General features: G+C 49.6%; 2 protein-coding genes across 4 annotated transcripts in view; both read right to left on the bottom strand.

The window, feature by feature from the left end:
• The window catches only part of LOC116947820 (uncharacterized), a 49,020-nt gene extending 39,290 nt beyond the window's left edge, over positions 1–9,730 (bottom strand). Inside the window, exons 1-3 of one of the 3 annotated variants that reach the window (XM_032963998.2) lie at positions 8,552–9,730; positions 1,541–1,643; positions 172–1,002 (exon numbers count right to left, since the gene is read on the bottom strand). The gene's annotated coding sequence lies outside the window, so the exon portion shown is untranslated. The remainder of the gene's footprint in view (positions 1–171; positions 1,003–1,540; positions 1,644–8,551) is intronic. The other 2 variants (XM_032963997.2, XM_032963999.2) reach the window with 2 other exon arrangements.
• Positions 9,731–10,309: 579 nt separating this feature from the next.
• LOC116947819 (calpain-1 catalytic subunit-like) overlaps positions 10,310–23,247 on the bottom strand; it is a 55,337-nt gene continuing 42,399 nt past the window's right edge. The window contains exon 22 of the mRNA XM_032963995.2: positions 10,310–22,370. Within this exon, the coding sequence (XP_032819886.2) occupies positions 22,344–22,370 (27 nt within the window). The 3' untranslated portion in view covers positions 10,310–22,343. The remainder of the gene's footprint in view (positions 22,371–23,247) is intronic.

The raw sequence follows: 23,247 nt of genomic DNA, 5'->3' as shown, positions 1-23,247 counted from the left end.
TGCTTCCTTCGCTACACTTTTTATTTAGTTTGCCTTTTTTGCCCCCATTTGGTGACCCAGTTCACTCTTTCAAATGAGAACGGCCTCCCCCCTGGCCTCTCGAGTTCGTTCTCACCTCTGGCGAAACAAAATTAACCCGGAGCCTTGTGATGTCTCTATCTGCACGCTCACCTTCGGGGAGTGGAGACCTGGCCGAGGGCGTGTGTGACGTGTCAGTCATGACCCCTGCCGTCGCAGAGTCTTGCGCGAGAGAAGGCGAGGCAGCTGCTGCTGTTGCAGCGTCTCGAGGTCTGACCCAACCCAAGACCCAACCCCAACGCCGATCTTATTCGAGACAACCCGATCTGACCCAGTGTGACCTCACCCGATCAGACCCGATCTTATAAAGACAACCCGATCTGACCCAGTGTGACCTCACCCGATCAGACCCGATCTTATAAAGAGAACCCGATCTGACCCGCTTTGACCTCACCCGATCAGACCCGATCTATTAAAGACAACCCGATCTTACCCGGTTTGACCTCACCTGATCAGATCTAATTAGAAACAACCCTATCTGACCCAGTGTGACCTCACCCGATCAGATCCGATCTAATTAAAGACAACCCGATCTGACCCGGTTTGACCTTACCCAATCCGATCCGGTTTGACCTTGTCCGATCCGACCCGATCTTATTAGAGACAACCAGATCTGACCCGATGTAATCTCACCCGATCCGACCCAGTTTGACCTCGCCCGATCTGGCCCGATTCGACCCTATCTTATTAGAGACAACTCAGAGTCTGCCCAACCCGACTCGAATCGCAACTCTGATTAGCACGGTTCGCTATGTACGATGCGAAGGAAGTTCAACATACATTTTGCACGATACGAATCTGACCCGACTAGATTTCACCCAGTGTGATCTAACCCGTCCATATCTCGGTCTACCCGGCGTTATGTGCAGAGCAGACCGGACCCGACTCGATCAGATTTCCGAATCCAGTCTGCACGCAGTGGGCCTGTGGAACGGGGAGACAGAGGAAACATTTGGGAAAGATCCTTGACATCGATGTTAAATTATTCAACAAATTAATTCATAAAACCAGACTGTTTTGTCTCATCCGCACAGTTCGAATACCGTACTGCTGCAGATCAAACACTTCATTTGCTGCTTCTTTCCGCTTGCCAAATGCAAACTTCGATCGTGCGGTTTGTTGCTGGCCGATTGACGTAACGGGCCTGCGCTTAGCAGCTCTGCATAAAGAGCACGCGCCATGCCGTGGGGGAGGGAGGGGGGGGTTATTTGACCAAAACTTCACCACGCTGAGCGGTGCAGGTTTGTGAATCCGGCGAGCGTTAAGACTCTGGAGCAAACGTATTAGCACAACGACAGGACAACAATGGTATTTGTTACACTGCCCTCTGCTGCCCATCGCCTGCTCCACGAGCACGATGATGACAACCACCGCCCATCAAAGCACCATCCAGGCTGTAACCTGCTTGGCTTCCGAGAACGCACACTGTGCCGGGTAACTTGATCATTGGTCTTCCACTTACGTGAATTTTATCCCGGGAGATACCATCTCGCTCCGGGACATCGATCGGCTAAGCAGCCTGGGCGCCTGGTTAATTTGAAACCCTCTCTTCCACCAACCCCCCCCTAAAAACACAATGGCACAATCCACGCAAATCAATGCTCGCACCTGGGTCCGCGGAGACTCCGCGTGCGCGTGGGGGTTTCGTATCCCGCGGGTGTGTGAGTGAGTGCATGTGTGTGCGCGTGTATCCTGCATATGTGGGGTGGGGGGGGGCGCAGTAGTTAGCGCACTGCGCTACAAACTCAGTGACCCGGGTTTGATTCCCGGCCGCGGCTCACATCAGTGACAATTGTCTGAACCAGTCCGTCCAAGTCGATTCCGGCGTTATGTTGCAACATCAGCACCGGGAATACAAAGGCGACCGGGCGTGGTGTGGTTAGAACCACACCCACGATTGGGGCGCTCACTGACATCACTTTCCCCTAAAGGCCTGTACGGCTAAAGAGGAGAATATTTAAATGTGTGTGTGTGCGACTGGCTATGTATACGTGTTGGTGGCTATGGTGCAGTGATTAGCGCGCTGGTCGACTACTATACCGGTAACCCGAGTTCGATTCCAAGCCAACGGATGATCTCAGTCCAAGTGTCCTGGGCCTCTCCTAGGTTGACTCTGCCTGTGTGCATGCACCGCGTGCGTGTGTATGTACTGATCGGTGTGTGTGTGTGTGGGTGCCGGTGTGTTGCCAATCTCATGTGCGGCATGTGTGCCCAGTGAGTGCTCGCAGACAGCATGTCATCCTACATGCATACTATGGGAGGTCTTTGTTTTTTTACGGTGATGCAGAAGTTGCTGTTCGCACGCCGCTATGATCTTGAGTTGAATTCTCGACTCAGCCTAAAGTCCAAACCGTGCACCCATTAACATCAGCGCCGAGTTTTGCGGCAAATGCGACCGGGCGTCCCTATGCGATGTTGGCCACACCCACGACGTGTTCACCAATCATCAAGCGCGCGGCGCGGGGCGTGTGCCCATTGTTTTTAGTGCTTGAAGCGGAGAAAGACTGCCAAAAAAACATGGGCTGAAAAGTGGTGGCGTGTGTGAAACCATGCAGGCTAGTTTCAATAACCCAGCCGTTGGTCGATCTCCCGTCGCGGCAGTGGAAGCAATGGGGCACATTTCTGAAATCCTCGGCCCCGCCTCGCCTCCGTAGGCCCGGCAGTATGAAGTGGGTAAGCCACGGTGGTCGATTAGCAGCGGGGTCGCCTGTGGTGGGGTCAAGTGTGGGTACTTCCACCTCTTTCAATATGTCTGGACAGCGTAGAAGAGCAGGTCGAATGCATTAAGTGTGGGAGGAGGCCACTGCTGGCCTTCAACAAAAAATAATGTGTCAATTCGCAAGGTTCTCTCGCAACAATTGAATGTTCACGCAACGTGAGATTGGATATTCTGCTGTCACTTGGTGCAAACATATACATAACAAAACTCTGCACCGCTATACAGGCGTAAGTGCCTCGTTAATGATTGGAGCATGAAATCAGTAATGCGTTATTTTGCTCTTAATAAGCTTCTCGGTACATAACAATTTGACGCGGGTGCTCGCGCGGTTGATTTTATTCGCGCGTGCTCATTCGAGGCCGAGTCGCCCTAGGGGAGTGACGCTACGTGCCCAAGGTTGAGCCACTTGCCGCCGACCTTAGCCGTGATTGGCTATAGAAGTCATGTCACTGGTTTCGCAAATTGACCCTTAAAAGGGCACTTTTTAATATATAAAAGTGTAAAATGAAGCTTTCTTAATTCCCTGGTCGGTGGTTTTAAATCTGTACAGACACGTTAACAATCGTGTGTGTACACAAAGGCAAACGAGCAAAGTGTTCACTTTGAATACGGCGTTCCCATGACCACCTAGAAGCCAGACAGCCTGGTTTGTGATTGGCACTCACGGAAGACTGATCAGAATATTTATTTGTAGAAAGCTCTTCGTCACATTTTGACACGGAGTATGGCTTTCGCGACTAATATTATGCATAATAGAGGGTTTTTTTTCGGATAGATAGCGTAAATATAAATGTGTCGTTAAACCCGCCACCACCTGACACAGCCAATTAGTAAGGATTGTCACGTAAACAAAATGTGCCAATTAGTTGCTAGTACAGCACACCGGTACGTTGGAGAGTAAACCCACAACATTTACAATTCGAGTACGACATTTTTCCAGCACAATAATTATAACCAGCCTCATCAGTCGACAGATGTCCAATTAAAGCCGGGTCACAACGTTACAACAACAAACAAACACACACCCATGATTGGAGCGCATTGTATAGGAAAGGTAAACAAATCACTTAACAAATATATACAAATAAAACTGAACTATCTTTTCTTCTTACTAGCCCAATGAGCTATTATCTTACTTTTAAGAAGCGACCTGGCCACAAATGACAGCTCAATGAAGTGGCTTATCGTGTGGAAATGTATCGCAGATAAATTATCTAAGTAATATTCAGCTGAGCCACGTGGGTCGCTTTTGCTGGGCCTAGTGGCTTTCGCTTTTCAAAGGGAGCTCTACGACTTAGCGAAGCGACGTTAGAGGCAAGTGTTGTTAGCGAGCACCTATTAAGGCTGGCAGGACACACACAAGAGGGCGATGTGGAACAGCAGCACCACGCCCGATTTTGTCTTCCCCCACTGCTGACCTCGATCAGGCACTTCACCAAGTACTCTGAACTGCAATTGTTTTAGGCTGAGTAGATCTAGGGGAAGTCCAGGACCATTTCAGATATTCGCTTACTTATGTTATGAGTGGCCGGGAACGGGAGCTCAGTTCTCCAGGTGCGCTAACCAAATCTGCCACCACTCAAGACCACACGCATATATACAAAAGGCAAGCACACCATGTATCCATATACATCCACACACAATCTGATATACGTACACATTCATACACATACAGCCACATAATCACAGGCAACGTACACAAAATGACACAACATTCAGCTACAATCACAAACAGGTACACAAAACTGTCACACTCGGCAAACACACGCATCCACAAAATCACACATGTACATGCTGTGCATACACAAGCGCATACGTACATACACATATTCATAGCCACATACATTACTGTATATAAATAAACACAAAGATAAAGATCCTTAAGAGGCTGTTGGGACCGGTACTGCACACCAGGGGGTGGGTGGCCAACGCCACGCCCGGCCGCCTTTGTCTCCCTCGTAGCGATGTTTACACACCGCACCAAGTACTCAATCGACCGAGGGGAGGCACAGGACCGGTTCAGATATTCGCCACGGGTGTTGGCCGTAAGTGGGAATCGAACTCGGGTCGCCGGGTTCGTAGCGCAGCGCGCGAACCGTAGTATCACCCACAGTGTCACACACACACACAGCCAGTTATACAATCACGTAAACAGACACACCCAGTCACACACAATCTTACACACACAGCCACAGATATATAATAACCACACCCACAGCCACATAGCCACACACTATCACACAGCCAAATACTGCACTTAAAACACAGACACAGCTCCGCACCCAATCACACTGCACACACACCGCACACACTGTCAGTCACACACAGCACACACAGTCACATAGCACACACAGCACAAACTGCACACACAGTCACATAGCACACACAGTCACATAGCACACACAGTCACACACAGTCACACACAGTCACATAGCACACACCGCACACACTGTCAGTCACACACAGCACAAACTGCACACACAGTCACATAGCACACACAGTCACATAGCACACACAGTCACATAGCACACACAGTCACATAGCACACACAGTCACACACTGCACACACAGTCACACACCGCACACACTGTCAGTCACACACAGTCACACACTGCACACACAGTCATATAGCACACACTGTCACACACTGCAACACACAGCACACACAGCACACACCGCCACGCACAGTCACACACTGCACACACCGCCACGCACAGCACACACTGCAACACACAGCACACACACTGTCACACACGACACACACTAAGTCACACACTGTCACACACAGCACGCACTTCACACAGTCACACACTGCACACACACTGTCACACACAGCACGCACTGCACACAGTCACACACTGCACACACACTGTCACACACTGCACACAGTCACACACTGCACACACACTGCACACACACAGTCACACACTGCACACAGTCACACACTGCACACACACAGTCACACACTGCACACACACAGTCACACACTGCACACACACAGTCACACACTGCACACAGTCACACACTGCACACACACACACTGCACACACACTGCACACACAGTCACACACTGCACACACACAGTCACACACTGCACACACACAGTCACACACTGCACACAGTCACACACTGCACACACACACAGTCACACACTGCACACACACTGCACCCACAGTCACACACTGCACACACAGTCACACACTGCACACACTGACACACACTGCACACACCCTGCACACACAGTCACACACAGTCACACACCGCACACACAGTCACACACTGCACACACTGACACACCCTGCACACACCCTGCACACACACTGCACACACACTGCACACAGTCACACACTGCACACACTGACACACACTGCACACACCCTGCACCCACTGCACACACACTGTCACACACACTGTCACACACTGCACACAGTCACACTGCACACACACAGTCACACTGCACACACACTGTCACACACAGTCACACACAGCACACACACTCCACACACTGTCACACACAACACACACTGCACACACTGACACACACAGTCACACACACTGTCACACACCGCTCACACACACTGTCACACACTGCACACACACTGTCACGCACACAGTCACACACAGCACACACACTGTCACACACAGCACGCCTCCACACATCACCAGGCGGCACACACTCGCGGTGCACGTCTGATAACGTCGGGGTCTGGTCCGGGTCCCATTCGGAGCGGTCCCCGACACGGACCCACGGCTCCCCGAACACTGAACACCGGTCCCGCCTTACCCCGCTCCTCCTCCCCCACCCCTGCATGAGGTCCCTTACATCAGGGTATCCGTCCGCGTGAGCTGCAGTCGACCAAACCCATCCATCTCCCCATATAACGGCGGCAACTCTCCCGTGTGTGTCTCTCTCTGTGTGTGTCTCTCTGTGTCTCTCTCTCTCTCTGTCTCTGTGCGTGTGTCTCTCTCTGTGTCTCTCTGCGTCTATCTCTCTCTCTGTGTCTCTCTCTGTGTGTGCGTCTCTGTGTGTGTGTCTCTCTCTGTGTCTCTCTCTCTGTCTCTGTCTGTGTGTGTGTCTCCCTGTGTGTGTATCTGTGTGTGTCTCTCTGTGTGTGTCTCTCTCTGTGTGTGTGTCTCTCTCTGTGTGTGCGTCTTTGTGTGTGTCTCTCTCTCTCCCTGTGTGTGTGTGTATCTCTGTGTGTGTGTGTCTCTCTCTCTCTCCCCATTCCCGTCGCGTCTCTCGGCGCCGTTGCTGTGACATCCAGTGCATCGGTGCAAAGCCTCGTCATCGCCATCGTTACCATCACTACCACCACCATCATCCCAATCACCATCGCAACCATCATAATCACCATCATTACCATCACACGACCATCATAATCACCATCCACAACCATAATCACTGCCACGACCATAATCGCCATCACCACGAACACAACCATCATCATCATCGCAACCATCATCACCATCGCAACGCCTCCTCCATCACCGTGTTTCCTATTGCGCATACAGTGGTGCATGCGACATCGCGCAATGGTCTGGCACTGTACGGAGAAGACAGAGATCATCCGTGCAGCATCACCATCGCAACCATCATCATCATCACCAGCCTGTGCTGTCGTTGCAGGCGCTGTTAGCGAACACCTATTAAGGGCTGCACGGTGCACGAAACGATGGTATGGCCCGAACGTCTTTGTCACTCTCCCTCCCTGAGCTAATCTTTTGTTGTACTCAACTGCATACCGTATTGGGTAATTCTTTAAGGCTGAGTCGATCTAAAGGAGGCTCAGGAGCGTTTCAGATATCCCACCGATGTTGACCCTGACCGGGAATGTAACTCCATTCATAGCGCATTGTGATGACCACGGAAGCCATAGTTTCGCCCTTGGACAATGCATGCACCACACACACGCGCGACCACACATACACAACGGTACACACGCATTTACACAGTCACACGGACAATTGCACATAGGGCAATCGCATACGTATACACAACGATACGCAACCACACACACACACACATATATGATCACACGCCTATACACAATCTCACGCAAGCACAAATAATTATATACAACCGTACACACTAAATCACAATCATACATGGATAAATACACATTCACATTCATCCATAGCTATACACAATCATACTCGTACATGTAATTAGCCACACCATCATAAAATGACACACCGTCTCACATACACGCACGTGTATACACACGTATACACAATGAAATACGTAGACACGTACACAATGTCACACGTACACACATGCAATGACACATGCAATGACACATCTCTCACACACACGAATACAATGACAAAGACGCCCCTTATAGCCTTAACATACTGTTGGGGCAAGTGCTGTTTGCGAGCACCTCTGAAGGCCAGTACGGCACACGAGCTGGTGGGTGGCCAGCACCACGCCCGACCGCCTTTGTCTCTCAGGTGGCGATGCTTACACACACCGCACCAGGTACACATTTGAGGCTGAGTCGACCCAGGACCGGTTAAGATAATCGTCACTGGCATCGGCCGTTAGCGGGAATGGAACTCGTGTCGCCGGGCTCGCAGAGCAGCGCGCAAACCGTTACACCACCGCTCCCCACACGAATACACACACACACAATGACACACACACACATAATGACACACACACAATGACACACACATAATGACACATACACAATGACATACACGCACACACACACGCAATCACATCAGCACACGCACACGGGTACACGGGCTCACCTTGCGCTATGCACGCGAGGCCGAGCTCAGGGTTGATTACGCTCGCCGCAAAACGCTTCACCCTCCACGGCACACAGAATCACTGCCACCTCTCCGTGTCTCCCTCCTCCTCCTCCTCTCTGTTCCTAGCTCCTCCCGTCTCCCCCCAGAGTCGTGTCTCCCTCTACCTCTCCATGAAGGTGCTTCACTCTCCCCGTTCGTCCTTGCTGCTGCTGATCACGGCGATACAGATGCTGCTGCTGCTGCTACAGACGATGATGACAGTGATCGTGATGGTACTGTCGCTTCCGATGACTGTGGTGGTGAATGTCTGCCGCTAACAGTAACGGTGCTGCTATTGATTACAGTGATGGCTATAATGCTGCTGCTGCTAATGGTGGTGATGCAGTGGCGGCGGCGGCCGCTGCTGTTACTGATGATGCTGTTACTGATGATGCTATTGCTGCTGCTGCTGCTGTGGTTGCTGCTCACCCCGCGGGCTCCCTCCGCCCTCTCTGTCGAGCTATTCCTTCCAAATGCACCCACAATGCACCGGCGTTTAATGCGGATGATTCGGGGCTCCTCCTGGCGTCGATCGGGATGAAAAAGTTCGCGTGGAGAGAGAGCTGTTCATTAATTTTCGAACGATAGCCGTGCGCACGCCGACACACATGAGTTGCACACACGCGCACACGCGCGCGCAGAGTTCCATAACACAGCGAGCTATTTGATCTTAAATACACATTGCTATTTAACACGTAGGCTTTCGCGACCGATATCATCCATTAGAGGCTTTTTGGGTAAGATCGCGTAAATATATAAATGTGTCGTTAAACCCCGCCACCACCCGACACAGCCAACTAGTAAGGGTTGTCACGTAAACAACATGGCCAAATCGTCACTAGTACAGCACACCGGTGTGTTGGAGAGCGCAGCCACAACATTTACAATCTGAGTGCGACGTTTCGCCAGGAATTACAACCAGCTTCATCAGGCCACAGCCAGATTTGTGGAGAAGTCCACCTGTTTCGTTCCTTATATAGCTATACAAGACAAAAAAGCACAGCTCTCCAAGACAAATATCTCCCGTATAACCTTTAACAGACTGTTTGAGCAAGTGTTGTTAGCGAGCATTTATGAAGGCCGGCACGGCACACGAGGCGGTGGGTGACCAGCACCACGCCTGGCCGCCTTTTTCTCCCAAATGCTGATGTTTACACGCCGTTCCAGGTATTCATTTGAGGCTGAGTCGATCTAGGGGAGGCCCAGCACTGGTTCAGATAGTCGTCACCTATGTTGGCCGTGAGCGGGAATCGAACTCGGGTCGCCCGGGTCGAATCGCAGCGCATTTAACGCCACACACGAACGCTCCCCGCAGTAGCCATAGACAACCTATCGACACTCGCATATACAGCCTGCGAAAGACACACATTTACATATAGAGCTTATCCTTAACCTATAGGCGTACAGAGACACATGAGGTCGATGAGACACACAAACAGCCATGCACGGAAGTATACAAATACCGAGCCACACAGCCATACACCAAGGCATATAACATATACTGTATATACATATATAGCCATACACAGCCACACAAAATTGTATCAATTCGCACAGCCACACAATCATACTCACTTATCCTGGCACACAGAACCACACACTGAGCAGTATTCTTTTGGATAACGCTCCCCTCTGTCACTCAAATTAAACTAAAGGCACATGTTTCATGATGAGGCAAACAATACAGTCACAATGATGCATACGTGTTGGACACGGCATTTTTCTTAATTTTAATCACACAGCGTTGTGTATATTGTATATGCATATACAAAATAATCTGTATGGGGGGGTGGGGGGTGGTGATGGAAACATAGTAAAGCCCGTATACAGCAGTGGATAGAAAATGGATGCTACATTTGGTAATTTAACTAAGCGTTCCGTAGCATCCGTTCGATTGTGGCTCATTTGCTAAAGCACCAGGACTCACAGTAGTGAGTAACTGAGTTCAAATCCCAACCAGTGTTTGTTCTGTCACATCATCATCATCATCCTATCGGGGTCATTAAACGGGTGGTAAGGGTGCATCGATTGGTAAGGAGGTCAGCAGTGGCAGTCGTTTGTCAAGACTATCCCCGGCACATGAACGTGGACTTTATAGCACTGGCTCAGCAACGCTCAATACTTACATGAGCTGGCAGTCACTGCGACTTTTGACCAATACACGTGACATTGTAGGACTGCATCGACTAATATTGTAAATGATTTTTTTTTAAAAACCGTATCTGATGGCGGAGCGTACGTAGCGTTCAGGGACATTTGGTTAATTCATTGGCCTGGATCCTGGATTGACTGGTTTGGCCACGGGTGGTTTGCGGCGAGCCAGCCCTCTCGCAGTTTGGATAAAGTTTTTTTTTTAATGGTGTGCGGCGCTGAGGTGGCTGGATTGTCTCCGAGGGAAGAGCGCTGAGATGTGACCGCTGGGAACCTGGATTCGAATGCGGGGTTCCCAATTGTTGGGAGATGATTGGTCTCGGCCCCGTCACCAAATGACTGCACAAAAACCCCCCATAGGAATAAATGTGGTGCTGCCCTTAAATATCGTACGTTACTCTCATGCGACAGGACGGGTAGGAAAAATGCTGCCCTCTCCTGTGTGGACCAGCTCACTTGAATTGATCTCAGAGATAGCTCTGTGATATTATCTTCAGTAGGACATTGTCTGACTTGTTTAAGCAGTAATTGAACTTCTGCAAACGATTGCTTTACATTGTAAGTATGCAATGATGCATCCTCTCACCAGAAATTCCATTGTCTCTCTTTGAGGTCACGATTTATTTTCTGAATCGGTTATTTTTCTTTGTCGATTTTTGTATTGATTCTTATGCTATCGCGTTTGAACATTTTAACATGATTTGCTCCATTCGTGTAAATGTAGCGACATCACATACTGCGCGCACACTGTAAACAATCGATTATCTACACCACGGCTTTCGATGAAGCTATCGCGAGCGTCGGGATAATATGTGCAATGTTAAATTGCTATAAAAAACAGATGTATGAAGTCGACAATACGTCTCATCCATACATCTGTCTCTCCACATCAACAAATTTATTTTTTCACAAATCATCGCCCCCCCCCCCCTCCCCACCACGGCTTTCGACTGGGGATGAATAATTCTTCAGAGGCGTTGACCAGGTTGAATGATTTCCACGGGCAGGGTGAATGAAGCAGCCGAGGCGTGCTTGTCATACGGGCTGTGGCTAGGGCTGACCGATTCATCGATTTCGAATTGAAATCGCAATTTGAAACAATGCGATTAGAAAATCGCAAAGGCTGCGATTTTTTGCGATTTGAAAAGTCCTCTTACTATCTTATTGGAATTGGTTTATTATTATAACTTTATTTATTTAACTTAACAATTGTTATATGTTTGATTGTTCTATTTCAATTAAAACATTTTAATAAATACATGTTGGAAGCAATTCATATACTTTAAGTTCTCATCATTGCATTAGAATATATAGAGCAGTTCATATTTTGATGGTATCATGTGGTAATGCTCCATCACGTGTTGTAAATCTATTACACAGTGAATATTGAACTGAAGCTTGAGTTCAAAAAATGTAATCGCAAATCAAATCACAATATCTGTCAGAAAAATCGCAATTAGATATTTCCCCAAATCGTTCAGTCCTAGCTGTGGCAACAGCGCCGCTGTCCGTGGTGCTGAATGCAGGTCGCTGACGTCACACCTCCAAGCCCCCACCCCTCAATTAATGCCACGAGGGGGCGCTAAGTGGCAAGCACGAACCAGGAACAAAAAATTCCTTCGAACGAAGAATGTAATTCCCATCGATTATTTCGCTCCACGATCCGTCCGTGCATCGAATAGTGGGAAACATACTCGCTAACCTTAGATGCAGGCAACGTCGACTTTTTTTGTTTGCGAATGGGTTAAACGAACTGGGGGCACGACGAATCGGTACAAAGGGGACGATGGATGTCAGGTGGTACGGATGAACGGACAAACGAGCACGGACACCATAGATTGCACAAGCGAGACGGTTCTACTCGTGCTGATGACAATACGCACGAGCGTCAAATATAAAAGTCGAGGTCAGCTAGTCACGAGAGGCCTCAGTTTACTATTTGCGATTTACGATATTGTCCATGCGAGACAGAACAGACCTCCGACGACAGACCGTACATGATTATTCCGCTTGCTTACCCAGGGAAGCATCACTGGGTCTCAATACCTCTTTTTCAGGAGAATCCTGTCAAGTCTCGCAGTCGTAGAAGGTGATGACTGCGATGCACTGCATATTTCAACTGAATATTTTGCGGTGCACATTTTTTCCTTCCAAATTTGGACCAAGGCGCAGGCACACAATGGCCGACTATTGGTAATGACGTGACGGGATCTTTAACGTTCATTCTAATACAGACTTCGCCTATTTTTTTCTGGTTAACATACACCCGCGGTAATAAAGTGAGCGTCCGCTGGATTCTAACCTTGAACCTCTGCAAGGCAACGCGCGACTCAACGCGCTACAGCTGGTCCATGGTCATCGCCTGAGTATAAACGAGGTAGCACAAACGAGGCGATGCAAGCAAAGATAATCAACGCTTGGGTTGAGTCGTGACAAAGGATTCATATCATTCCTACCCAATAAAACATTTTAATGTGATAACCGTCCACTTACACTGTCCATAGAGACCAGTCCACATTACATTCACAGACGCTCCCACTGTGTGGTGGAGACGCTGCGAGCACGCATTAAGGCCGCCGACACGACGCGAGAGAGCTGTGTAGCCAGTAGCGCGCCTGGCCGCCTTTGTCTTTCTCCCCAGTGCGGATATTTACACACAGCACCAGGTACTTGCTCGTTGAAGGCAGCATCCACCTAAGCCGGAGGAAGGCGCACAGCCCGTTCTCATGCCGTGCCACTGGCGTTAGCCGCGGGCGAGATTTGAACCCACACAAGCAAGAGGCGATTACAGGGATCCAGGGGAAACGTAAGGGATATAGGAACGTTGTGAGCGAGGTGCATTCACTTTCTACTTGCAGATATACAAAAAAACTATTCTCAAGAGTAGGCCACCGTCAATTAACCCCTTTAATGTTCAGCAGGTGAGAGCCCTCCGAGGAAACGTCTCTTGCAATTGAAGCATATTTTACGAAACTATAAAGTTTTTTTTATATTCTTGGTAAATTTCGGTAAAGTCACGTAGAAGGGAAACAATAAAATAATAAAAATATAAAACAATACAATTCTCACGACGTTTCGACTGCAAAAAAAACCCGCCACTTTTTCAAATTTTCTTGCTGATGATTGCTTGTGTTGCAGTCGAAACGTCGTGAGAATTGTATTTTTTATATTTTTATTATTTTATTGTTTCCCTTCTACGTGACTTTACCGACAGAACCAAGAATATGAATCCCTGCAGTCACGAAAGCTTTAAATCAAAATATAAAGTTTTTTTATTTTGGTTTTACCAGGTAAGGCCCACTGAGCTCTTTTTCGGAAGCGACCTGGCCGCATATGATAGCTCAACGAAGTTGCTGATCACGTGGAAAATTATAGCAGCCAAATACTAGAGACGTACACGGATTCTAAATGTAGAGGGAGAAACCCGGAGGACCCCCGGAGAAAAATCCACACGACCATTGGGGAGAGAGACATGCAGACCCCAAATATACAGGCTTCAGGTCGAAATTGAACCCACGACCTCCTGTATTCCAGGCGAGATAGTTAACATCTCGCCACCGTAGCGCCGCCCCAGGTTTATTTGCCATGGTGTCATGGCTAATATACCTCCCACCCCCCAGATTTGAAAGTTACAAAGCCCCCGATTACAATTTCTCATGCGGGTCGCCCTTTTGCAAAGACGTACAGATCACGGGTCTCATTGTGCGGTCACCTTGACAAGTCAAGGGCGGCGAATTGATTAATAGGCGGCCCAAAAATAAGACCAGTGAGATACGGAATATTTAATGTGGACAGATACCGTTCCGCTCTACGAGTCAAGGGCGTCATCCAAGAGGAACGCACCCGGGACAGGCAGCTCTCAATGAACGTAGCTCCGTAGCACGCGAGGAACAGACCCCCTCGAACATCACGGGGCTCCGGGCGAGCCAAATTATCGTGCGGGTTTTTTTATGATCATCTGCCAACGACTTAAAGGCACTCGATTTCATTTGATCTCGGAAGCTAAGCGGGGTTGACCCCGATTGGCACTGGATGGGAGACCACCTGACAATAGCAGGTGCGGTAGGGCTTGGGCCACGAGGTGGTCAGAAGATGGCGCTACAGCAATGGATTCCTGAATCTATCTTTGCGGAGCGTTCCATATTACTCCCCGTCGTGTGCGTGGTGGGTTTTCTCCGGATACTCCGGTTTAAATTAGCGCCTCAATGATTTGGATTGGCCAAACCTCCCCTCCCCCAATGCAGCACACTCCCGAGAGAGTCTTGGAGACTCACGGACGACGCTTTCTTGGATACATTTGATTTTTTTTCAGGTCTGGCACTAAGCGAACGCGAGAAAGTCTAAGGCAGTGTCATTACGCCAAGTAACATTGCTACAAAGACAACGATCCCCATTTAGCCTTGAACAGGCTTGGGGCAAGTGCTGTTAGCGAGCACCTATTAAGGCCGACACGGTACACGAGGGGGTCGGTAGCCAGCACCACGCCCGGCCGCCTTTGTCTCCCCAGTGCTGATGTTTACCGCAAACAATAGTACATACACACTCATCTCAATACACTGCAGTGCAGTCAGTTAGATATTCGTGTTATTTCAGATGATATTTTATCGTAAATATATTTATCTTGTATTAAGCTTTAACTACTGTACTGCATTACCCACATTCAAAAGTATTGCTTTTTATCACATAATCACTGGTTCCAAGCATATAACTCCAAAAAAATAGATGTGTTGTTAATTTCACATTACACTTGTTAATAATAACAATGGTGATGGCGAATCTAGCGGGCGGTGGCGATTATTTTCGTGGTGTGGATAGTGAGGGTGGTGTCGATGACCAGGATTGTTGGGGGTTGATGATCGCGATCCAACATTATTGCGAGTGTAATGATACCGGTGATGATACTCGTGGATAGTCGGGAGTACAAAAAAAGTATAGGCCTAAACCCTTTCTGGCAATAATACAGGAGGTATTACGATGTTCAAACACCAAATAGATACATATTGCAAGGCATCGAGTCTGCATTAGCCACACATACTCGTGGCAAAACATGCGAGCATGCTTTGAGTACACATGCATTGCCTTTGAAACCGATTGGTCTACATCTGAGACAGCCTTCGTTATGGCCTTGTCTCGCCAGTTTTCGACGAGAGAACGCCAAAAGGTGGCCAGTACAGAGGCAATGCACGTGTCAAAGCATTAATAGCTCGTGTTGAGCCGCTATGTGAATGGGACCCACTTCTCTCTCCCCCCCTACTGCCGAGACCTATATAGCCTCGTGCCACGGCAGATATCTGGCCTACTTTAGCAGTTTTTTCTTGCTGTGGTTGTCCCACCTAATGGCGATTGCTTGTGTTGGGATCGAAACTTCGTGATCTATTCTTTTTCTACCTACGTGACTTTACCGAAAGAACCAACGGGTATGGGACCCTTTTTTCCAGTATCAAAATAAATGATGAAAAAAAATAATATGCGTTAGTCGGGAGAAATCTGAAACACACTTGCGAATACAGACAACCTGATGGCCAAGATGACTGGGATGAGTTGCTCCGGTGTCAAAGCAACCTCATACCCGTGTGTAATGTAAACAGAGTTGGAGGTCATTGTCAACCAACAACAACCGCTGTTCACCACTACTAAGTGGCGGTGACGTCACTGCAGAACTTGCTTTCATGCTAGGTGCACTTTAATTGTCGATAGCCACCACCACGTGTTAAAAACAATGAAGAGCCTGAGGCACGTGAAGCAAGAGTGCATGTGATGAAGTTGTCGAGGCAGCAGGTGGCGTTGCGACACCGCAGTCAAACGTTCAACGTGAGTGAACTTCCAACCCCGTGGAGACGCATCCATCGATCCATCCCGGTCTATGATGCATGCATAGGAATAACTCGTGTCAGAAACGCTGTTGTTTCGAATCGTATGTTTGTATGTACGTGTGAGATGGCTTTACGTGTGACCCATCTAGCCGTTAGATGCCGCTACATACATTGTATTTTTTTAAAATTGAATTTATTTTTTAATCACTTTGCGAGCCTATGTCCCCGTATCCCCAATTTGAATCGGCATTCGCCGTGCGCAGCGTGCAACGGCTACATGGTGTCTTTGTAACGGAGATAAATTGTTAAATGAAACCATGCTTTAGTCCATAGTCTTAACCAAGTCAATAATTGTAGCAGTCGTGACGGTAGCGATGACCTGTGCATGTGTGATGAGACGTAATCCACAATAAGAGTTGAGGCATTACATTGAGGGTCTCTCAGCACCACTCAACGTGATCCAACTGTAGAGATGAAATCCCGACTCATAACCAGTGCCAGATTATCCTAGTAGCTACATATGTAGTAGCTACGGGCGCCGCACTTTCAAAGGCCCCGTGCTAAATGCTTTCAAGCTATCAATTCCGGTTCAGTGATTCTGCACTTGCTCTATTACTATAGTACTATACCGCCTTAAACTTTTATGAACGACTGGGTGTTTAAGGTTTGCGATTTGTCGTATCATCTGGCTATATAGAAGGAATGACATCCTTCACAGATGGGATTAGATCACGGATTTTGTGTACTGTACTGAATCGGACCTGGATCTGTGAAGGATGTCATTCCTGACATGCAATATCCTGGAGTCTACAAACTAAGTTGCACATGTGGTGGGTGTTACATTGGGGAAACGAAACGACATATCTCGGATCGTGTTCGCGACCACAAGTAAGATCTGAAACACGGCAGAACCAATACCTCTGCCGTGGCTGACCATTGTTATAACGCTGTGGGCTCGCATGATATTGTTTTTTTTTCCGAGACCAAGGTACTCTGCAAACCTTCGGGCTACTATCAAAGGTTTGTTCATGAAGCCATCCAGATATATAAACAGACATAACTTCAACCGAGAAGATGGATACAAATTGAGCAATCATTGGAAGGATGTTATTAACCAGGTAAAACCTTAACTGGTTTATGGTGTTGCCTTCATATCCGCATCTCCAGTTTCTTCAGCCTCCCACTCCCAGCCCCGCTCACTTCTCCCCCCCCCCCCCCCCCCCCCGGCATTTTGTCGTGCTCGTGCCTTGCTCGCTCTGTAATCCCTCGAGTTTGCAGCACTCCACTCCCCCTACCCCACACCCCCCTCTCTATCTCTCCTCCCTGGCTCCTCCCCCTCTCTTACCTATATAGCCTCTTGTTGCAGCAGCCCTTTTGCCCACTTCAGCAATTGTTTCTTGCTGTGGTTGTCCCACCTGATGACGGACGCTTGTGTTGCGCCCGAAACGTCGTGATTTAATGTATTTTACACCTACGTGACTTTACCGAAAGAACCAAAGAGTATGGATCTCTGCAGTCACGAAAACTTCAAATCTAGAGTGACCATAATACTTCCACACGCTGGATAAAGTGCGGCTTGAAGGTTCGGGGAGCACACGCAGTACGTGGTAGTCTTGTGACTTAATTGTAGCACTGAAATGCAGGGGATGTAACGAGGTTGGAGATGATGATGATGATGTGAAAACGAGGATGTGGTCATAAAAAGGGAGAGATTACGCAGAGTCATAATGATGTTGCCGCTGCCGCTGCTCCTGCTGCCGATTCTGTCATGTCACACGGGCGCGGGGTCAGGGAGGGCCTGGATGGAGCCTTCGACAACTTCACGTGGCCTCAAGGTGCATCGAGCCTGGCACACGTGCGCTGTGGTGACCATCCCCGCCACTACGACAGGCCGAAACCGCACCTCCGATTTGCAACGGTTGGCTACGTGCGGCGCGAAAGGAGTTCAACGTGCACACGTGCAAACCGTCTGGACGGCCGTGGCCCAATCGGCAGGGGCACGCACGCCCTTCATCAATACCAGGGGGCCTCTACCGCCACTTGAGAAATCATTATTGCAATTGTACACCTCCCTCTCACCGATGTCACTCACGTGCCATCACCTCGAATCGATGTATATGCATTCTCACAATATTAGTTCTGTTTCTTGTATTTTTTTAATTGGGGTTTTATCTGCTTAGTTTGCAGAGTTGTCTCTCGGTTCGCCTGAAATATAACCGCATATTTGCACATTTTTTTTGTAAACGAATCCGTACTCAATTATCGCGTGTGTAGTGTATTGATGCATGTACGAGTTGACACGTATCCATCAATTAGTGTTAAAACAGTTTCCTACACGCATTTATTGGGTGGCAGATAATCCCTTTTAACCCCTTTCTTTCGGACGTCATTTTCCAGCGAGCCGACTCTTCAAAAAATATTATTCTGTAAGCTTGGTCAGTTCGAAGCTTGGTGAATATTGTCAGCGTGCGTGGCATCATGCCCCCCCCCCCCCCCCCGGGTCCTTTTAATATTTTCTCTCCATATTGTACCACTAGATGGCAGCAGCCCTCAAATAAAAGCTACATTCGGCCACGTGAAATATAAGCACCGGCCAGAAGAGGGCATTCACCAGGCCCCAAGCAGACACGGGTCCTGCTATTGGGGTTATTTTTTTAAATGAATTTAATAGTTTTAATTGTAGGAATATAATCTAGATTTGAAGCTTTCGTGACTGCAGGAATCCATACTCTTTGGTTATTTCGGTAACGTACGTGACTTTACCGAAAGAACCATAGAGTGTAGGATTAAGAATATACTCACTAGAAAATGCAATTGTACCTTTGCAAACGAACAGGCACCACCTATAGGTAGCCCAACTGCTTCGCTCACAGTGCGCACAGGTTTGTAACAATGGTGGCTATGCACGTGCCTGCCTCTGTGGAGGCAGCAGCGAGCGTTGGTGGATCACCGCACAGATGTTGTGGAGCTCCCTTCCCGTTGGCGTCGAGGTGCTGTACCCTGGCTCGCCAAGAGAAGGCGGTACAGCAAATGGACTAATCGCCATCTGTTTCCACCTGTACAGGGATCGAATGTTGCCCCCTCGCGCGTGTCCGTTTCCTCCCGAGTGCTCCGGTTTCTTCCCAGTTGTATAATCACTCATAAAATTGGCTGCAACTATATTGAAATAAAACCCCAATGATGATTCGGCACTCAGGAAGGAAATGTGTCCTTACCCCTGAAATAATCCAACGATATTTAACTGCACCAGTAGGCGCTGGGCTATCACCACATATGTCCTCCCACAAGGCTGCGTGGAATTCCTGGCTGGGAAGCCTGGGGTGAAACTCGCTTCGTGCCCGACTTTGGAGTCACGGCAGGTCTCTGCCACGCAAAGACAGTGAGCAGCACCTATGAAGGCCGGCACAGCACATGATGGGGATGAGTGGCCAACACCACGCCCGGCCGCCTTTGTCACCCCAGTGGCGATGTTTACACACCACGCCAAGTACTCATTTGAGGCCGAGTCGACCTAGGGGAGGTCCAGGACCGGTTCAGATTATCGTCATTGGTGTCGACCACAATTGGGAATCTAACTAGAGTCACCGCGTTTGTATCGCAGTGCACTAACCACTACACTACCATACAAGTGGCGGTGACGTCACCGCGGTGCTTGTGCCAGGCTAGTTTTAAAGGTTCGCTGACAAGAAGTCACGGGACAGACCCAGGTGCCACGGGTTGACTGAGATGACTTGCAAATGCATCACCTGTGCTCCAGGCGCACACACAAACACACCACACACTCCCCCCTCACTCGAGGTAGGGCGTGATAAGGCAGCTGAACAGTTTCCTACGGGGAAATGGCGGGGCTGCCCACGAGTTCCAAAAGTCGCCGCACGCACGACAAATGTCCTCTCTCTCTCTCTCACGAAACCTTGACGCCTCCGCCGCAGAGCTGGAGACTCCCCCTGAGCTACAGAGCCTCGCTTCAGCAATGTCACTGGGACACACTCAACAAATCGGGTTGCGATGGGATGACTCTCACGGTGAGAGGGAAAACACAGACCCGAGCTTAAATAATGGCAAACGAACAAAAAATGATACACGTATAAGGACAATGAAAGCTTGAGATGTTTTGAGAATTTTAAAAAAAAAATGATACACACGCTCACATGAACGTCCCACCAACCCCACCAAACTAAAATAAAAAAAATCTGAACGTGCAATCGGCACCGTTGTGGTGCTTTGTAGAAAACGACAAAAACCCCAAACGTAAGCAGTAAATGAAAAGAAACCCCCATTATCCGTTATATACGCGTGCATGAAAACACTGCGTAGCTATGTAGACGCGTGCGCACATTGTGTGTGCGTGCATATAAACTGCATTTAAACGACCTCCGTCAGGTTTTCAAAACGCATCGTGCGCCCCCCCCAACCCATTTTTTGTGTGTGGCACTGCAGCGGAGAGAACCCCCGCCCCCCGATGGGCTCGCGCCGAGGGTTTTTCCGCCACCTTTTGATTCGAATTTCCACAGTCGAGACCAGCAGCAGGCAAACCACGGTGGGTGGGCAACGTGGACCACGGTCGGCGGGCCTCGCGAGCGGCCCCCCTCCTGCACCCCCGGTGGGCCGGAAAGCTTTGACGTCGTCGCGGTCGGGCACCGAGCGTGACCGCCCCCCCGCCCCCCCCCACCCCCACCCCACGCCATCGACCTCGAGACACCGAGACCGGCGGGCCATCACGAGGGGCTCCACGGGAGGGCACGAGGCCCCGCACGGTTGCCCACCACTGATCGAGAACTGCTCGTTCGTTTTTAGTTTGTTGTCCTTCCCTCCTCCTCCTCCTCCTCGCAACCCTCCGATTAGCACGGCTGGCCACCCACGGTCCGAAAGAAGTTCAACGTACGTACAAGACACGCACGCCGGCGATTCGAGGCGACGTAAAGCGCCTGTGAGGGACTGTGCACATGCAATGACGGTCGGCGTCCCGAAATACTTTTGGTGTGACCATACACTCGCTTGACTTCTCATACACACATGTATGAGAAGTGTGTCAGAGCATACAAGCATAGACATGCTGCCCCCCCCCCCTCTTGTCTGGCCTCCATTTGGCCCGGTGAGGCACGAGTTGCTGGATTAGCGAGCACCTACTAAGGCTGGCGCTGCGCCGTGACGGTGTGTGGGTTTTGGCGAGGAGGGTGCCCGCCATCGGCCATTCACCCAACGCACGCACGCGTTCGCACTCTGCAGCTTGATACGGATAGAAACCGACTCACTCACAAACAGATACCCCCCCTTATGGCTATACAGACTATTAAGGCAAGTGCTGTTAGCGAGCACCTATGTATGGTGCGAAAGAAGTTCAACATACACAGGCAATGCGGACAAGTGGGTGTTGTGGCCAGCATCGCTTCCAGCTGCCGCCTTTGCGTCAACTTGCGCTTATGTTTACACACCGTACCAGGTAATCATTTATGTACGAGCCGACCTAGGGGAGGCCTAGGACCAATTCACATTTAAGTCACAGACGTTAACTGTGGCCGGGCATCGAACTTGGTTTGCTGGGTTTGCAGCGCAGCACGCTCACCACTTCACTGTAGCTTTCCGACAGCTCTACCCCACGCATTCACTCGCACGAGCACACTCGGGTAGGCAACACGCCGACGCTCTCACACATGCACGCGAACAAAGACACACACGTGTAGGAGCGTGCAAGCGCTGGAGCTCATGCGCCAGCTGACATCCGATCTCTGTCGCCGTCGCTGCTGCGTCCCGCTGCTCGCTTCCCCCGCGCCTCATCTCCCTCCTCAACCGAACATAGTGAGGTTCAGGAACTGCGGGGGGGGGGGGGGGGAGGGCAAGGAAACGAGACGAGGGGCGTCATCATCGACCCAAGGAGAGCGACTTTCACACGTGGCCGATGCTCGTCCTGAGAGAACATTGTCCCGTGGAGCAAGGCTCAGGAATCGGCTTCCTGCACGGCACCAGGTGAGCGGACGAGCGACAACTCGAGAGGCGTGGGTGAGGAGGTGAATGGGCGAGAGGACAAGTGAGAAAGCAAGTGGGAGGGTGAGCGAGAGCGTGAGCGGCTGGGTAAATAAATGTATGCATTATGTTGAACTTCTTTCACGCCGTACGTAGCCGACCATGCTAATCTGAGGTGCGGGCGAAGAACAAACCAAGCACAAACAATTGACAGAGAAATAACTGAGTGAGATAGCACATGGAAGAGGAGGCCATTACGTAACGAGCAAATGATTGGACGAATAAATGAGTGGGAGAGTGAGCGACCGAGTAGGTGAACAGGCAGATAAGGAGCTACGGGGCAAGAGGGTTGGCGTTTGAGTGTTGCGATGGTAAGTTGCTGGGCATGGCGGTGAGCGAGCTGGTGAGCGATGCTCTGAACGGGCAGCAGAACGTTTACGAGCTAAGTTTGACGATGCGTAGCGTCGTATACCACCGACGAGGGCAAGTGAGGGCCCACAAAAATTGGTCAGCGCATCATCGCGCGGCGCTTCCAGACGCACGTCTGCGGCCGTCTGGAACGCTCTCCCTTCCGATATTAGAAGCCACTGGAGCTATGCACTTTTTTATCATCTGGATTGAAAACTCATCTTTAGAACTGCTTTCTGTGCTTACTTTCTTGTTCTTCCCCCGCACCTCCGATTGGCACGGTCGGCTACATACAGTGTAAAAGAAGTTCAACATACT

Source organism: Petromyzon marinus, chromosome 31 (genome assembly GCF_048934315.1).
Source record: "Petromyzon marinus isolate PM22_M1 ecotype Great Lakes invasive population chromosome 31, UKy_Petmar_22M1.pri1.0, whole genome shotgun sequence".
Lineage (NCBI taxonomy): Eukaryota > Metazoa > Chordata > Hyperoartia > Petromyzontiformes > Petromyzontidae > Petromyzon > Petromyzon marinus.
Note: the sequence above shows the minus strand (reverse complement) of the source record. Positions and strands in the feature narration are given on the sequence as shown.